The sequence below is a fragment of the Tyto alba genome, unplaced genomic scaffold, assembly GCF_018691265.1.
Source record: "Tyto alba isolate M040663 unplaced genomic scaffold, T.alba_DEE_v4.0 Super-Scaffold_17, whole genome shotgun sequence".
NCBI classification, from domain to species: domain Eukaryota; kingdom Metazoa; phylum Chordata; class Aves; order Strigiformes; family Tytonidae; genus Tyto; species Tyto alba.
Window position 1 is genome coordinate 7966025 of NW_024881279.1, and position 14346 is coordinate 7980370.

Below are 14346 nucleotides of genomic sequence, written 5' to 3' on the forward strand. Positions count from 1 at the left end.
CTGCATGGGGCTCTGGCAGCACAACGGCACTGCAAAGCACCTTCGGCCGCTAGCCCCCGGGTTAATCATTAGAAGCCAACCATAAAAGTGTCGCTGATGGAAAGTTCAGGCTGTGGCGGCTGGGGAGCGGGGAGGGCCTGTCATAAACATTTATGGCCCCAATGAATCCCTCGCTCTAACCTTGACACTATTTACTGAGCAGGAGGCCTCGGGAGGTCACGGTGCTGCCCAGCCATCGCTGTGGGTGCTGGCTGGGGAGCCCGGGCTGGGCTGGCCCTGGGAGGGGCACACACGGGGGTCTGCATGGTGTGATGGAGGGGGTGATGGATTCGGGCATTTCCTACCAGCCACAACGTGTCAGAGCAACCAGGAGAGCCTGAGGCATTCCCACGGCATGGAGATGAAGGTGCCTTGGGTTGACCAAGCTGGTCTGGTCTCTGCATGTCTCCGACCTTTTTCTACCCACAGGGAATCCTGCCCCATTCCCCAAATCCCTCCTGAAATCCCGGGATCCTCTGGGCTCTCCCTGGGAAGCTGTCATCAGTCAGCGTTGCTTTGTAGAGAGATGGGAAGGATGGAGCAGAGGCTTTGCTGGGGATGTGGTGGGGAGCAAAGCTGACAGCTGTGCGGGGAAACCAAAGGTAAAAGGTGCCAGGGCAGTGGCAGAGCCGGGGGACATGTCCCCTGGGCCACGCGTGGCTGTGCATGGGGGGCTGTGGGACTCACTCATGGCCACAAGCCTTACACCTGGGACCAGTGGTGCATCCATACCCCACGATGTGGCCTGGGGTCCGATGCCATCCTCCCTACATCCCTGGAGACAAGCACCCACTCCACTCCTGATGTTTTGGCCTCCCAGCGTGTCCCGCTGCTCTCCCAGAGAGCTCAGGGCTTTCTCCCAGTTTTTTTGCAAGACCCTTCTGCCCGGCCGGGTGTGGGATGGTGGACAGCGAGGGGCAGTCCCGGGGGTGCCTGTGTCCCTGCAGCTCTCCCTGCCTGTGCCGGGCTGGGGAAATGGGTGACACAGGTGACAGGAACGGTCCGGTGCTGACATCTGCTGGGGCCGCAGCTCATGGCAGGGTGGGTGGGGACCCCCAAATCCCCCAAAGGGGGCACCTCAGCGAGCAGTGGGACTGCGACTGGGTCTGGGGTGTGCAGGGCAGGGACAGGGTCTGTGCAGCCCCCCACCCCCCTTGGGTACCAGCCTGCGTCCACAGGCAAATCCCAGCAGCTGCCCCTGGGAGCTCCCCCAAACATAACCTAGGCTCGGCTGGGGCTTTCTGTGCCCCGCACCCTGCAGCATCAGCTCCCCCAAAACTTTTCTTGCTGCCCAGTGGGCGAGCTCGGCACCCACCTCCCAGCCAGCCCCAGGCAGCACACGGGGTCTCCCACACACCTGTAGCCCCCAGAGCCCTCTCCCTGGGAAAAATGGGCCGGGTTGGGGTGAGCCAGGTCTGGGGGTGACATCAAGCTCTCCTGGGGCCTCCGGGGTGCTGGTGGTCAGGGGCAGGCAGCGCCCAGGGTACCAGCATCCCACAGGCAGGAGGAAAGCACCTGCTGCTGCTGCCCAAGGAGTGATCCCAGCCTTGATGCTTTCGAGGACAGGAGCACGGTGACGGAGGGACAAGGCAGTGGCAGACGGTCTGAGTCACTGCAGTGACGGAGAATCATCCGTTTCCATGCTCAGAAGTTGGTAGCTATTTATTGCACTTGAACACCAAGAATAAAACTGACACTCGCCCTCCCTCCCACACCCACCCTGCTCCCGGTCCCTCCCGCCGCCCTCCCCAAATAGAGCATCCAATTTGAGCAGTGATCATTCTGTTCACAGCCACAGGTTCCAAAAAAACAAAGGAAAATGAAACAAAATCAATCCCTCCCCCCCCATCAAGCTCCCACTGAATCCAACACGGTCACACTGCTCGACAGTTCGAGTGCACTTACAAAAAGATAAGAGAAAGGCTTCAGCTGCAACCGTACGGACTGACAGACACGAGGGGACAGGCAGCTACCCCTCCCCGGGGCCTGATTTTTTGTTATGTGACAAAGCTTGGTATACTCTTAATTATAATATATTTTTTGCAATCATCTTAAATAAATATTTCCATAGAGATTTCCTGTAAGTATATATATATTTTTTATATATATAATATATAAGAGAGAGAGAGATATCTCATTTTTTTCTTAAACCACTGTTAACATATTTTCCCTGCTTGTCAAAAAAATGTTACAAAAGCCCTAAAGTTGTGCAACAGTTAGAAAAAAGGGACAACAACCCAAAGAAGGAAGGAGCCTCTCGATACAGCCCCCTCCACCTCCCCCTCTCCCACTCCCTGTCAACCTGCAGGTGGCAAGGATATTCAGCCGAAGGGCAGGGAACTGGTGGGTGGCCTTTGAGGGATGGGTGGTAGAGGGGCCACCAGCCCCTCCTCTGATGTTCCCACAGCCTGTTCACGTCTGGGTTTTCCTGTCTGGTACGGATGGGCTGGGACCTGCACCTCTGGAAATGGGTAATGGTGAGGTCTCTACCCTACTAGCAGGATGGCTGTTACATCAGGAGAGGGGTGTACACCATGAGCTGTGTCCTGTGGTGGGGAAGAAGGGTTAGCCCAGCTTCTGGGATGATCAGAGGAGCTGGTTATGGGATCTTCTGCTGACAGACACCGCTTGGTCCATGGGGCTGCCCTCTCAAACACAGCACTGCTGTTTGCCAGTCCTCCCCTGCCGTGGGCTGCAGAGCAGACCGGGAGCTCAAAGCGGGAGCAGAGAGCGGCTGCTGCCTTCTCCAACCTCTGGGGCTCCACGGGAGCATCCGCTCGTGGATTACAAAGGGAAGGGAGGCAGGTTTGGGGTCAGACAGGGGTTCGGTGCCTGGTAGAGCGGGCATTTACTCGGGGTAGGGGTTGAAAGACAGCTCTCCCGGCTGTGCCTGGCCGGGGTAAGGAGTGGAGCACCCGCTCCTCCAGCAAAGAGCAGAGGCCCAAGAGTGGGCTCTTCTTCTTCCAGAGCGGACGCATCAGCAAGACCTGAGAAATGATGATGTTGCAACTGGACCCTGGCAGCCAGGAAGGGAAACTGGGCAACTCCCAAGCCCACCCTTGGAGCTGCGAGCCTGAGACCACCACAGCAAGTGACTTCCACTCAGATATCCCCCTGTGGTCTGTGGGAGGTGGAAGAGATGATCAGTTGGGAGGACTTCTGAGTTTGGTTTGATCCAGATGACCAGGCAACCAGGTGAGTTGGGCTCTGTCTGTACTAGGAAATGAAATGTGCTGCAGCCTGATCTCCAGCCCTGAGGCTGACGGGGACAGGAGGTCCATGGTGGTAAAATCCATCCCAGCGAGGTCACCTTGTCCATATTGCATATTGGGAACACACCCTGGACCTTGACATCCCCACAACCATAATGGGATTGCTGGGGTGATGCCAATCAGCACATGCCAGGGACAGTGTTAACAGCTTAAAAGTGCAGATGTAACAGCAGCATCCCTGGCTTTGCAAACCAAAGGAGGACAGTGGCAGTTGATGATTATTTTTTTTAGTTTTCCTGCAAGTTTAGGAGAAATCAGGAAATGTGAAGGAAGACAGAGACAGAAGCTGTTCACCATGGCTACTGAAAGAAAGGGTGGTGGTATATCAGTGCTTGCTCAGAGATGCTCTGGGGATACAGGAACCTGCTCTGGAGAAGCAGGGCAAGGTGGGGAAGAGAAACCAGGCAGAACAGACCCCTAAAGTGCAGGTGCTTAATGTTGCCAGCATGGGCAGGTTGGGAAGTTGGGTCTTCCTTGGTCAGGCTTCAGCTTGACTGGAAGACTAGAAGGAGTTGAAACCTCAGACTCTGATTTCCTTGGAAAGGTTCAGGAGCATTTTAGGTGTTGAAAAGACATCCATCTGTCTCCAGAGGAACTTGTCCCTGGAGAGATAACCACAGGGAAACCTCAAGGAGGAGAAACCACCTCCAAGAAGATATCACCTTCCTGGGAACCAAGATGTTCCTCACTAGCAGTGACTGTCCAGAGTGGGCTCTCAATGAAAGGAGATTGTATCTATCCCAGCATCATATCTGTCATCCCTGGCAAACCCCACCGCACCCCCTGTCCCGGTCCTTTCTCCAGTAGCAGCTGCTGGAGCAGCTTCACCCTCGCAGCCCACCCAAGGTCCACAGTTAGCAGCAGCTCCAAAACCAGACTGAAATGGTGTCTGCCCTACAACCCCCAATGCAGAGCCCTGCCATGACCTTCTCCTTCCTCATCCATCTCACACTGATCCCCAAAAATACTCCTGGCACCTGGAGAGCCTGAGCATCAGGAGGTGGATGAGACACTCACCATGGCTGGCTTCAGAGCCAGCTCTGGAGAGGGAGAGAGAGAGAGAACTGTGAAAGAGCTGAGTCCTTCCTTTAAAAATGAAAAATCTTCAGCACTATGTGACTACAGGAAGAAAAACAGATCTGTAAAAACACCCAAACTCTACCTTAAAAGCTAATCCTCTCCCTGCATGGATTTTCTTGCTTTGGGGCCAACTCTTGCAAGCCAGCTCAGCTTCATGGTCAAACAGCACAGGTCCATCAAGGGCATGAGGACACACATTTGCACCCGTGGAGCATCTTGTGTGATTTGCCCCCAAAAAGGCATCTCCGACACATGTCACCAGCAACCATCACATCGCCGGCACATTGGGACACACCGAAACACTTCTCAGGGCCTGTTCATGCCCCAGCAGTTTGGATTTCTTCCCCTCCATCCAGTGGGAAAATATTTTTGCAGTCTTCAAGGATGCAGCTGCATTTCACACGGCAGCCGTCCCTGCCTCGACAGAGAGCAAAGCATTCAAAACCACAGAAAAGGCAAAATACACGCTCAGAATTTACATGGAGAAAACATTTCCTTTTTTTTTTTTTTTTCTTTTTTTTTTTTTCCTTTTTTTATGTCCAAAACAAGCGTTTTTTGTTCATTTCTTTGTTGTTCAACACACGCACCGTCTAGAAAGTTAAACGCCATGCAGATGAAGAGAGTGCAGCTAGAAAGTCCCCCAGGGCAGCAGCACTGCAGGAGTCTCACGTCAACAAGCAAAGAGGTTCCAGTTGGAAAAAAGAGAACAAGAAACGGAAGAGTTGCCGGAAAAATACCCACCCTCAGACCTCTACCTGATGGCAAAGAGGTGAGACCAAAATTCCCCTTCCCGGCCATGTCTTCTGTCCTGAAAGCCACGTCCCAGTGGCTCCCCGAGAGCCACTGCCTGGGTTTGCCCTGCAGGAAGACCCGTGGGGTGCGGGAAGGTGCCCGTGGAGGGGGCTGCCCCTGGAGGTGGGTGCCTTCGCCCGCCCGGTGCTGTGGGATGGGATGGGACGAGCAGCTGCGGGACCCCTGGTAGGAGCATCGTGGCGGCGCGGCCCCGCTCCAAATGTAAACGCAACAAAAAACAGCAATCCCCGAAAATCCCCCCCTACCCTCCCTGCCCTAAACAGTTGAATGTTCCTAGTTATTACATAAAGATCCATTTCAGCAAATACTCAAAATCAAGTTACGAAATACACAGTAGGTTGTTTTCTTTTCCCTATAAAAAGGCATGCGCTCAAAGTAGAAGACAGCTAAAGGCTTGTTTGTTTTCTTCAAAGCACAATCAGATTCTGCAGAGTTTTGTTACTTTATAAAGCTTGCATTCCTCGTCGTCGCTGGAAGGAGTCGTGTGGGCGATGGAGGTTTGCACCCCAAATTGGTGGCCAGCTCAGCCACCCCCATCCCAGCCTGGGAGTCGGACGGGGGGGGAGCTCTGGGTGCTGCATGCGAGGGGCAGGAGTGGGTGCTGGGGTAAAGGATCCAGGCTGGGTGGTGGGTGGGGAGGAGGGCACAGGAGTGATGCTACCACCATGGCATGGCTGGGAGACCCCCGGCTCCCGGCTGTGCCGATGCGGTGCTAGGAAGCAGTCGTCTTTCCCCTCCTCTCCCAGCTTCGCCGGTCCCTGCTCCGAAGGGAGAAGGGAGGCAGGAGGGAGAGAAACCCTCTTGGCGTGGCAGCCGCCTGAAGCCAGAGTGCAAACCTACTCACTCTCCTGGGAAAGAGCCAGCCTATGCTCCTGGGAAGGGAAAATAAACAGATAGCCTTTACTCACCCATCCGAACACTGCCCTCCTCGCAAAAATGGACTTTGCAAATGGTTTAAATCGCGGTTCCCCGGCTGAGGCTGCCGGGAAGTGGGAGCTCAGGCCGGCAGCAGGCGGGAGCCATGACGGCAGATGGGGACCTCAATAGCAGCAAAGCAAAATCCACCGGCGTGCAGAGAGGATGCGGCACAGAGTGGCTCAAAACAGCCCCCCTGCCCTCCTCTTCCTCGGGGAGCTCCCAGCAGAGGTGGGGATGGAGGCAGATGACGAGTCTGCGCCCAATTCAGGAGACGTGCCGGGTAGTGGGGAGTCCCACCAACGCCATGCAGCTGAGGAGGGAGGCCTTTACCTCGGCACGTGTCATCTCACCGGCCAGATGTTCGGGTTTAGGTTCATGGTTTCTCTTTTCTTGGTTCATGCAGAGGAAGGGGGCCCAGTGCCATGGCCCTGGCGGGGTGGGGAGGTTTGATGGGATGCTTGTTGCAGTGCCGGTGGGGCCGTTGCGTGTGTGCGGTGAGAAGCGAAGGGTTATTCCAGCAGGAACCAAGCAGCAGAGCCAACAGCCAAAGTCCCGTAGGTGAAGATGTCGGAGGAGGTCTCCCCTTGGTAGTCAGTCAGTGACAAACCCAACACGGGCAGGACCGCGCTTCAGCTGCGAAACACAAGCCAGGGAGAGAGGGAGTTTACCTCAACCATCCCTTTGGCAGAACATCCCTCTCCCCATTGCCACCTCACAGCGATGGGCCGTCTCCTCCCCACTGCAGATCCTCGGGGCACGATCCCACCCACCTTACAGCCTCAGCACCGCAAGGAGCCCGCACTGTGCCCCTCCTGCCCGCCCACGCCCCATCCCCGGAGCCTCACAGGGCTTACTGCGGTAGGACGGAGGGCGCGCCGGATCTGTGGAAGTGGACGATTTGCCATTTGCCATCCCGGCGGTGCCAGATGCGAGTCTCCTCGGACTGGGCGGTGCGGGGGATCCCTCCCGCGTCCACGTACTGCGTGATGCGGATGTAGGCGATGCAGGCGGACTCGTCTCCCATCAGGTGGATGTGGGGGTTCAGGATCGTCGTGTGCACGGGCTTGCTGTTCCGGGACCACACTGGAGAGGGGACAAGTACAAGTGGCTTTAGGCAGGGGAAGGAGTTTGGGTGGCTCTGGCCCAGTGTGGCAGCAACATGGTAAGGGGACGTGCTTGGGTTAAGCTCTCTGCTTGGAGGGGCTGAGTAAATACTGCATGAGTGGGTTCAGGATGAGTCCACCGAGAAAGCAGCTAGCCAAACAACTCCTCTGCATACCGCCCAGCCCCTGTTGACCTAACTGGCTTGATTCACCTCCTGCTGGGACCTTCCAGATCAGCCAGAGATGGTCCCAAAGCCACCCTTTCCCTCCTCTCTCCAGCAAGCTAATGGAGGTCAAGACACAGCTGGGGCCATGGCAGGTGGGAAGGGTCCCTCGGGAGGCAAGGGGGCTGCTTACAGTTTTCAAAGTAGAATCGGTGGAAATCCAGGCCTTCCACGAGGTTGCCCAGAGCCTCAGGCTCGAAGGCAGTCATCCCAGGGTCACACATCTTCCTAGGGAGGCAGGAAGAAGAGACAAAAGAGAGAGGTTATCTCACTGCTTCTGTTGTGAGAGCCCACAAAATCCAAATGGCTCATGCTCAGGATGACTCCCTCAGCTTGAGCCTGAGGAGCCTCTGTACCAGCAAGCAATTCAAGCAGAAATCTGACCTCACCCCTGAACGCTGTATGAAGCCCACCCTACCTCGCCTCCAGCCCACTGACTGCAGCCAGGACCCCAGTGAGTCAGGCTGAATTCTCCATCAGTCGCCATTTCCAATCAAACCTCACAAAACACTGCTGTCTTCTTTGTAAGAAAGAAAAACAACAGGGAGAACCTCATATTCTCTGCTCTGTATCAATATATCCCTGTTGTGATTCTCTGAGGCAAGAATGCACTCCTGCCCTCCTGTACTTGCTCAGATATCACTAATTAAATAGGCCTTGGACACAGAAGTGTTCTCTGAAGAGCAACAGCTCAGTGAGTAGAAAGCAGTTATGCTTCCAAGCAGCCTGCGGCAATCTGGATATAATGGATACCATGGATGCAATGTTCCTTCTTCCACCATAAATCACATTTACAGTTATTCATCTTTCTGCAAACCAGAAAATGGGCTCATCCGTGATAACGAGACCAGAGAAATGTGGTCAGATTAGTGTGAGGGACGCATCAGGTTTGGAAACTGATGTCCCCTGCTTCTCTTGGATGCTCTCCATGCTCCACCACCATGTCACCCTGCCCTGGGCAGCAGTAAAACCTCCCGAGCTGCTGTGTCACAGTGTGAGCACCCGCTCTGGGAGGCTAAGCCCCCACCCCAGCCCAAACCCGCGCTGGGCACACTCACGTGTAGGACTCAAAGTCGCCATTGCTTATTGCTTCGATCAGCTGCTCTGTGACTTTAATGATTTCTTGCTTCCGTACTGTTGGTTTAAAGATAAAAATAAAATAAAAGGAGAAAACAAACCAGAAGTGCTGGTGTTGCAATATCGATGAGATATCTTTTTCTCATTAGAAACAGACTGCAGGACGTTGAGGGGCATTGGAAACTGTTTGGGGGAAAAGCAGGAGAGCATCTTGGGAGAGAGATGCGGGGAAAGGCTCTTCACCTCCAGAGAGGAAAGACCTCCAGAGCCAGGGAAAAACTGAAAACCCCTGTATTTTCCTAAAGAGCAAAGGGTTGATCACCGAGTGGTGAACTGCCCTCGGTCCAAAAGTTGGCACAGGCTGACCTTGGATGCAAAGCCTTGCCAAGCTGGAATCTTCTATCCCATGAACTCACAGCAGGGACCAGTCAGGGCAAACTGGACCAAAGATGGTCTGAGTTCCCTCTGAGATGGGAGGAGAAGGTCCCAGATAGGAGGAGGACAGGTGGGTGATGTGGGCAGCTGCCCCAGGAGAGACAAGGATGGACCCCGTGGAGGGCATAGCACTGTGCTGCTGGGGACCCGGGGCACTGCTGGCTCATCTGGGAAGGGATTAGGCTGTGAGAGCAGGTTTGGCTCCCCAGGATGCAGGATTTGCTGTCAGAGGTAACCCTAGGCTTATTAACAAGGCTCTGCTTCAAATGCAAATTGGCGTCATGCTTGACCTAATTTTTTTTTTGTATTGCAGCTAATGAAAGGAGAGGGAGCACGTTCCTGAGAGTCATTCAGAAAAGAGGAGAGGAACCCCCATCACTTCCCAAGCACCGTCTGCCTCTGCGTCCACTCTCGGGAAGCCCTTCCCCAGGAGGACAAGCGCCCCATTAACTCTCATGTCAGGCCAAAGTCCATCTTGCTTTGTGCTGAGATCGCTTCATTGGGAGACTTTACAAATTAGCACTGATAAATTATTCCCTGGGTTATTCTTAGAAAACTGGCTCTGACAGGCAGGCAGGAGGGAGGCAGGGATTTCCCCTGAAGGATTTTCCCAAAGGGCCACTCATTTTGGAGGAGCAGGCAGCCTGGATGCTATCTCTACAGATTTCTGCCACTTCTATGCCTGTTTTCAGGGAACGTCCCTCTTTTTGGGAGCCCCCTGCTCCTCACCAACAGTTCCCCAGCTGCTTGTGGCAGTGACCTAATGGTGAAACCACCTAAGGAGTTAAAGCAACTTCTGAAGGGCCCCGTAGCAGCTCAATGGTGGTGGGTTTCGCTGTAGCCAATATCTCATTAGGGGTGGCCAGACTAACGACCTCCGGGCATCCCTCTGAAACAGCCTGCCCACCTCCCCGGGTGCCCCCGCGGGTACCTTTGGTGTCTTCATCCTCGATGGTGGTGTTGGTGCTCTCCGACGATTCCTGAGCAAAGAACAGAAAGGAGAGATGGGACGGTGAGAGGGGTCTTCGCCCCGCGTCAGATGGAGCGTGTGTGTTCGACAGCCCCCCGAGTCCGACCCCACAGCGCTTGACTGTGCCGACGGACAGAAACCAAGGAAAACGCCAGCAGGTCCAACCCGTCCTCAAGCACAGCTCTAGGGCAGCACTGGCAGAGCCCTCCCTGATCGCCACTCCTTGTAGCCAAGGGCACAAGAGCTGGGCTGTGGAAGGTCTCGTAGGAACGGCGCTGCCTTTCCTACCGACACCTGTGGGGACAGAGACGGGGGCAGGTCCGGGGGGGCTTGGTGGGTTCCTAGGAGCGTTGCCGGAGGGGCAGGGAGAGGGGCTGTGCAGGGGTGGAAGACACCATGTTGACTGTACGATAAAGAGAGAGATGTACAAATTAAACAGCGAGGAGGAGCTGGGATGAGAAAGAGGGGACTGTGCAGGAGTGAGAGAGACCACACTGACCGCAGAGTAGGGAGAGAAATGTACAATAAAACAGAGTGCTTCCAAGACCCACATGGACCACCGAAGGCTGAGACACAGCTCTTTTAAGAAACAGCTGAGCACTACACAGATTTGGGGGGGAGGGGGGTACTGACCCCCTGTCTCTCTCCAGGAGCCCCATCAAGGCAACTCTGCTAGCGGAGCTAGAGCAATGGCTCTGCTAGCTCTTCCCAGCAGAGCCTTGCTTATGTATTACCCATAATACCCCGATGTAGGTTGGCAAGGTGTCCCATGACCATACAGTCCCCGCAGAGGCATGGAAGGTGTTTCTCCAAGGCTCCTTGGACCGATGCAGCCTGCAGACCTGAGTCAGGAGAACTGGGAGAAACGGCATGAGAACCCATCAGCAAGAACCAGGGCTGGCTTCCCACCAGCTGGTGGCCAGCAAGTGCCTGCACCAACCCTGTTAATGGGGTTTGTGGGTGATACGGCTTTGAGGATGTTCCCTCCAACCCCGGTGTCCCTTCTTCCCTACCCCGAAGTAACTTCCAAAAACGGGGGAAGCTGGAACATGTGGAGAGGCCCAGCAATATCGGCATTGAGGAAGACGAAGGACACTCACCATTAACTGAACGCTGGAACTGGACTTTCTTTTCTGGAAAAACAAGGAGAAGAGATGGAACAGGAAGAGACACAGAGTGAGAAAGGCTGAGAGCGGCACGTGAGAGGCAGCAGCTCCTGAGCCACACTTCATGGTCCTCTTGGAGGGGCAAACAGAAGGCGCAGGGGGGCAACCTGGTGCTCCTGTAGGGATGTGCCGCTGGCTGCTGTGCTGGTGGTGCCATGCCAGCTCCCTCCACTCCTTCCTGCAGGCACCCTCCTCTCCTGACCTGCCAGAATCTCTGGTGTTGCTCATCCCAAGGACCTGGCTAGTCCAAAAGGGAGTCCTCTGGGAGCCAGTGACCACTCTGGTGGCTTTGTGACCAAGCCAGCAAGCTCACAGGAACAGGAGTGGGATGCTGAAAAGCTAAGGCAGCTCCACCATCTGTACAGCCCTGCGCCCAGTGTGAATGCCATACTGACGTTTACAGATTTCGGAGCTGTTCTGGGTGCATCTGGACATGCTGCTGACTAGTGTGGAGACACTCAATTAGCTTTGGACTTAGACCAGTACTAAGCTGGCTCATTTAAAGACAACATGGTTATTGCTACTGGACCCTGCAAGGCAGACACACTGTGTGGGAAGCTGCCCTGAGCACAGCTCCAGTGCTTTAAATCGGGACAAGTCTCCTCCAAAGAGAAGACCTTACGCATTCACATATTTATCTCCATCCATGACCTCTACCACTAGGCTTTAAGGCTTTTGGGGTCGATGACCCCATAGCCATGTTTCCACTTGCAATCCCAAACTACTTCTGGACTCTCCTTCCTTGCTGTGCTCTGCTCCCTGTCTCCATCTTTAATCTAATCAGGAGACAGAGGGATGTGCATGCTGGCCTCTTGCCCTTTCTCCACCTCCGGCTCCCAGGAGATGAATCACAGCGGGTGACAGGGAACACCAGTGTGCAGGAATCAGAGGTTGCAGTGCCAACTAACAAAGTGGTTTACCAGCATATTTAATGAGGCACCAGCTCAGCCTGCCCTGCAGATGGAAAAGCAGCACACACAGTGCAAATCTCTTGGAAAAGTCCATGGAGCAACCTGTTAGGGTGCGTGGGTGGGCTGCAGTGTAAAAACTGCTGATATCCATTCCCCCTCATAGCTTCTTTCACATACTAACTGGCTCTCACCATCATCGTTGCTGAGCTTCCCCCGCTGCTAGGGCAGCTCTCCCCTCCCTCGCTAGGTCCTACATTAATCCCCGCCCCTCCTTCACCGAAACAACAGATGTCCTAAAGGGCAGAGTGAGCCGCGGTATTTCAGAAGGAACCTCGCGGGAAATGGAGCTGCCGGAGCTGGGCTGTCTACGGGAAGGGCTGACAGCTTCTGCTACCCAAGGACATGAGACGGGGCAGTAAACTGCAGAAATTTCAGACGCAACAGAATGCAACACAAAGCAGTGACCGCGTCGAGTCTGGACATACAGTAACAGGATGCAACACGGGGCAGTGAGCTCATTAATTTAGGACGGGACAGGATGCAACATGGGGCAGTGATTTCATTAGTTTACAATGCGACGAGATGTGACACTACACAGGGCAGTGAAGGTATCATAACTGCTGGGACCAGAAGGCCTCCCACAGAGCCCAGATATGGGCTTGAGGGGGATTTTTGGTCCCATGAATGCTTTTAGTAGGGGAAGAACCTCCTTAGGAAGGCGAGTTTCGAGCCCTCTGAGCCTGGGCTAGCATCATCCCGGTGCTGGGGCGGTGTGCAGGCAGGTTGGAGGGCAGCATCAGCTACCTGCTGCCCACCTGAGTACCTTTGGGCAGGAATGGCAGCGGTGGGTGCCTGGGACCTGCCTGCTCTCATGGGGACGGTCAGACCAGTGGGCTCCTCCAAATGGGGACCCAACTCTTCCAGCAATGAACCACACCACGTGGCCTGACTTGCAGCCCTGCTCTGAGCAGGCAGGACCGTTCCCTTCCCACCTTCCCACCCACCCAAGGCAGGTTTCTAGGTTCCTGTCTCACTTTTCCAGCAAGATGGAAAGAGATGAATGCTACCCAGTGACGTTCGGGCACTTGTCAGCTGCCCATGGTGGACATCAAAGCTTTGACCGGAGCATCCAGCCTCCCCATGCCCTTGAGAGGGGATTATACTGCAGGTCCCCCTAGTCTGAGCAGGGGAATGAGAGGTGGGAATGGTAATGTTGAAGGTGGCCAACACAAGCAACCTGCTGGGAATGAGCCTTCCTCTACTTTGTCTTTTCCTCCTCTACCTTCCTCGCCATCTAGCCAGACTGTTTCACCTCCACTTGTTGGAAAGGGGGTGATAGAAAAGCAAACTCATTTTCCAGAGCTTTTACACCTTCTTGAGATGAGTGTTGGCTGGTAGACTGCACTCAGGATGAAGCCTCACTCAGTGCTCCCCACTCACCAACAAGGGCAGAGGACTGGGGATACAAACCAGCCTCTCTGATCCCACTCTGAAACCAGACCCTCCTTGCTGAGCTTCAGTGATAGGCCAGAAGGCTGTTTACCCAAACTAGCTACGACAGCAACTGCCCCTCTTCCCAGGATAATGTCCACCCTCAAAGCTACTTTGAAGACCAAGAGGGAGCATCGTTAACAAGTTGGGCTGGAAAATGGTGTTCTACCACCACATCATCCCTGTGATGCTAGAGATGAAATTCAAGGCCATCCCCTTCTGTTGGAAAATTAGATTCAGGACTGTTGCCTGATGAAGCCTCTCCACGCTTCAATCTCTCCTTTTACAGCTTAAAAATGCATCTCCTGGTTGCTCTCACCTGTGCTCCAGTAAGCCATACCAAGGGAGCTCTACGTGTGGTGTTACTTCTCAGGTGACTCCCAGAAGCAGCTGGGACCTCAGAGCAGCAGAGGAAGGGCCAGCAGTGGTTGGAAAATGGGTTGCTGTGACTCCTGTGGGACCTGTCCCCTCAATGCCAGCACTGTTGTCCAAAACTAGGAATCCTGTCCTGGAAGCCACATGATACCACGGCCCAAAGCAATGTCCTCCCATAGCAATGCAGGCCATCAGCTTCATGTTGCAGAATAACGCTGGATGGCCAGAATAGTGTTATGTGGAGCTGAGCCCTGGTTTGGAGGGTTGTGCATTGTCTCAAACCTTGTAGGTTTGGCCTGTCCTAGCCACCAGGTCTGGAAGAAGTAGAAGAGAGACAAGCCATCCCCAGACCTCTGGCTCCACTGACCATTTGGACTGAGGAGGGAAGAAGCAAGCTGAGGGCTCTGCTCTTTCAAAACTCTGCACTCCTCACAGCCCAACAGCTGGGTCCCTGCAAAAGGCCCAGAAGAAG

At 54.6% G+C, this 14346-nt stretch overlaps 1 protein-coding gene across 4 annotated transcripts in view; it reads right to left on the minus strand.

The window, feature by feature from the left end:
- Positions 1 to 1674: 1674 nt before the first annotated feature.
- CAMK2A (calcium/calmodulin dependent protein kinase II alpha) overlaps positions 1675 to 14346 on the minus strand; it is a 36708-nt gene continuing 24036 nt past the window's right edge. The window contains exons 14-19 of one of the 4 annotated variants that reach the window (XM_033006048.2): positions 11032 to 11064; positions 9893 to 9941; positions 8508 to 8583; positions 7583 to 7677; positions 6977 to 7205; positions 1675 to 6755 (exon numbers count right to left, since the gene is read on the minus strand). In XM_033006048.2, the coding sequence (XP_032861939.1) occupies positions 6752 to 6755; positions 6977 to 7205; positions 7583 to 7677; positions 8508 to 8583; positions 9893 to 9941; positions 11032 to 11064 (486 nt within the window). In that variant the 3' untranslated portion in view covers positions 1675 to 6751. Of the gene's footprint in view, positions 6756 to 6967; positions 7206 to 7582; positions 7678 to 8507; positions 8584 to 9892; positions 9942 to 11031; positions 11065 to 14346 lie in introns of all 4 variants that reach the window. The other 3 variants (XM_033006051.2, XM_033006050.2, XM_033006049.2) reach the window with 3 other exon arrangements.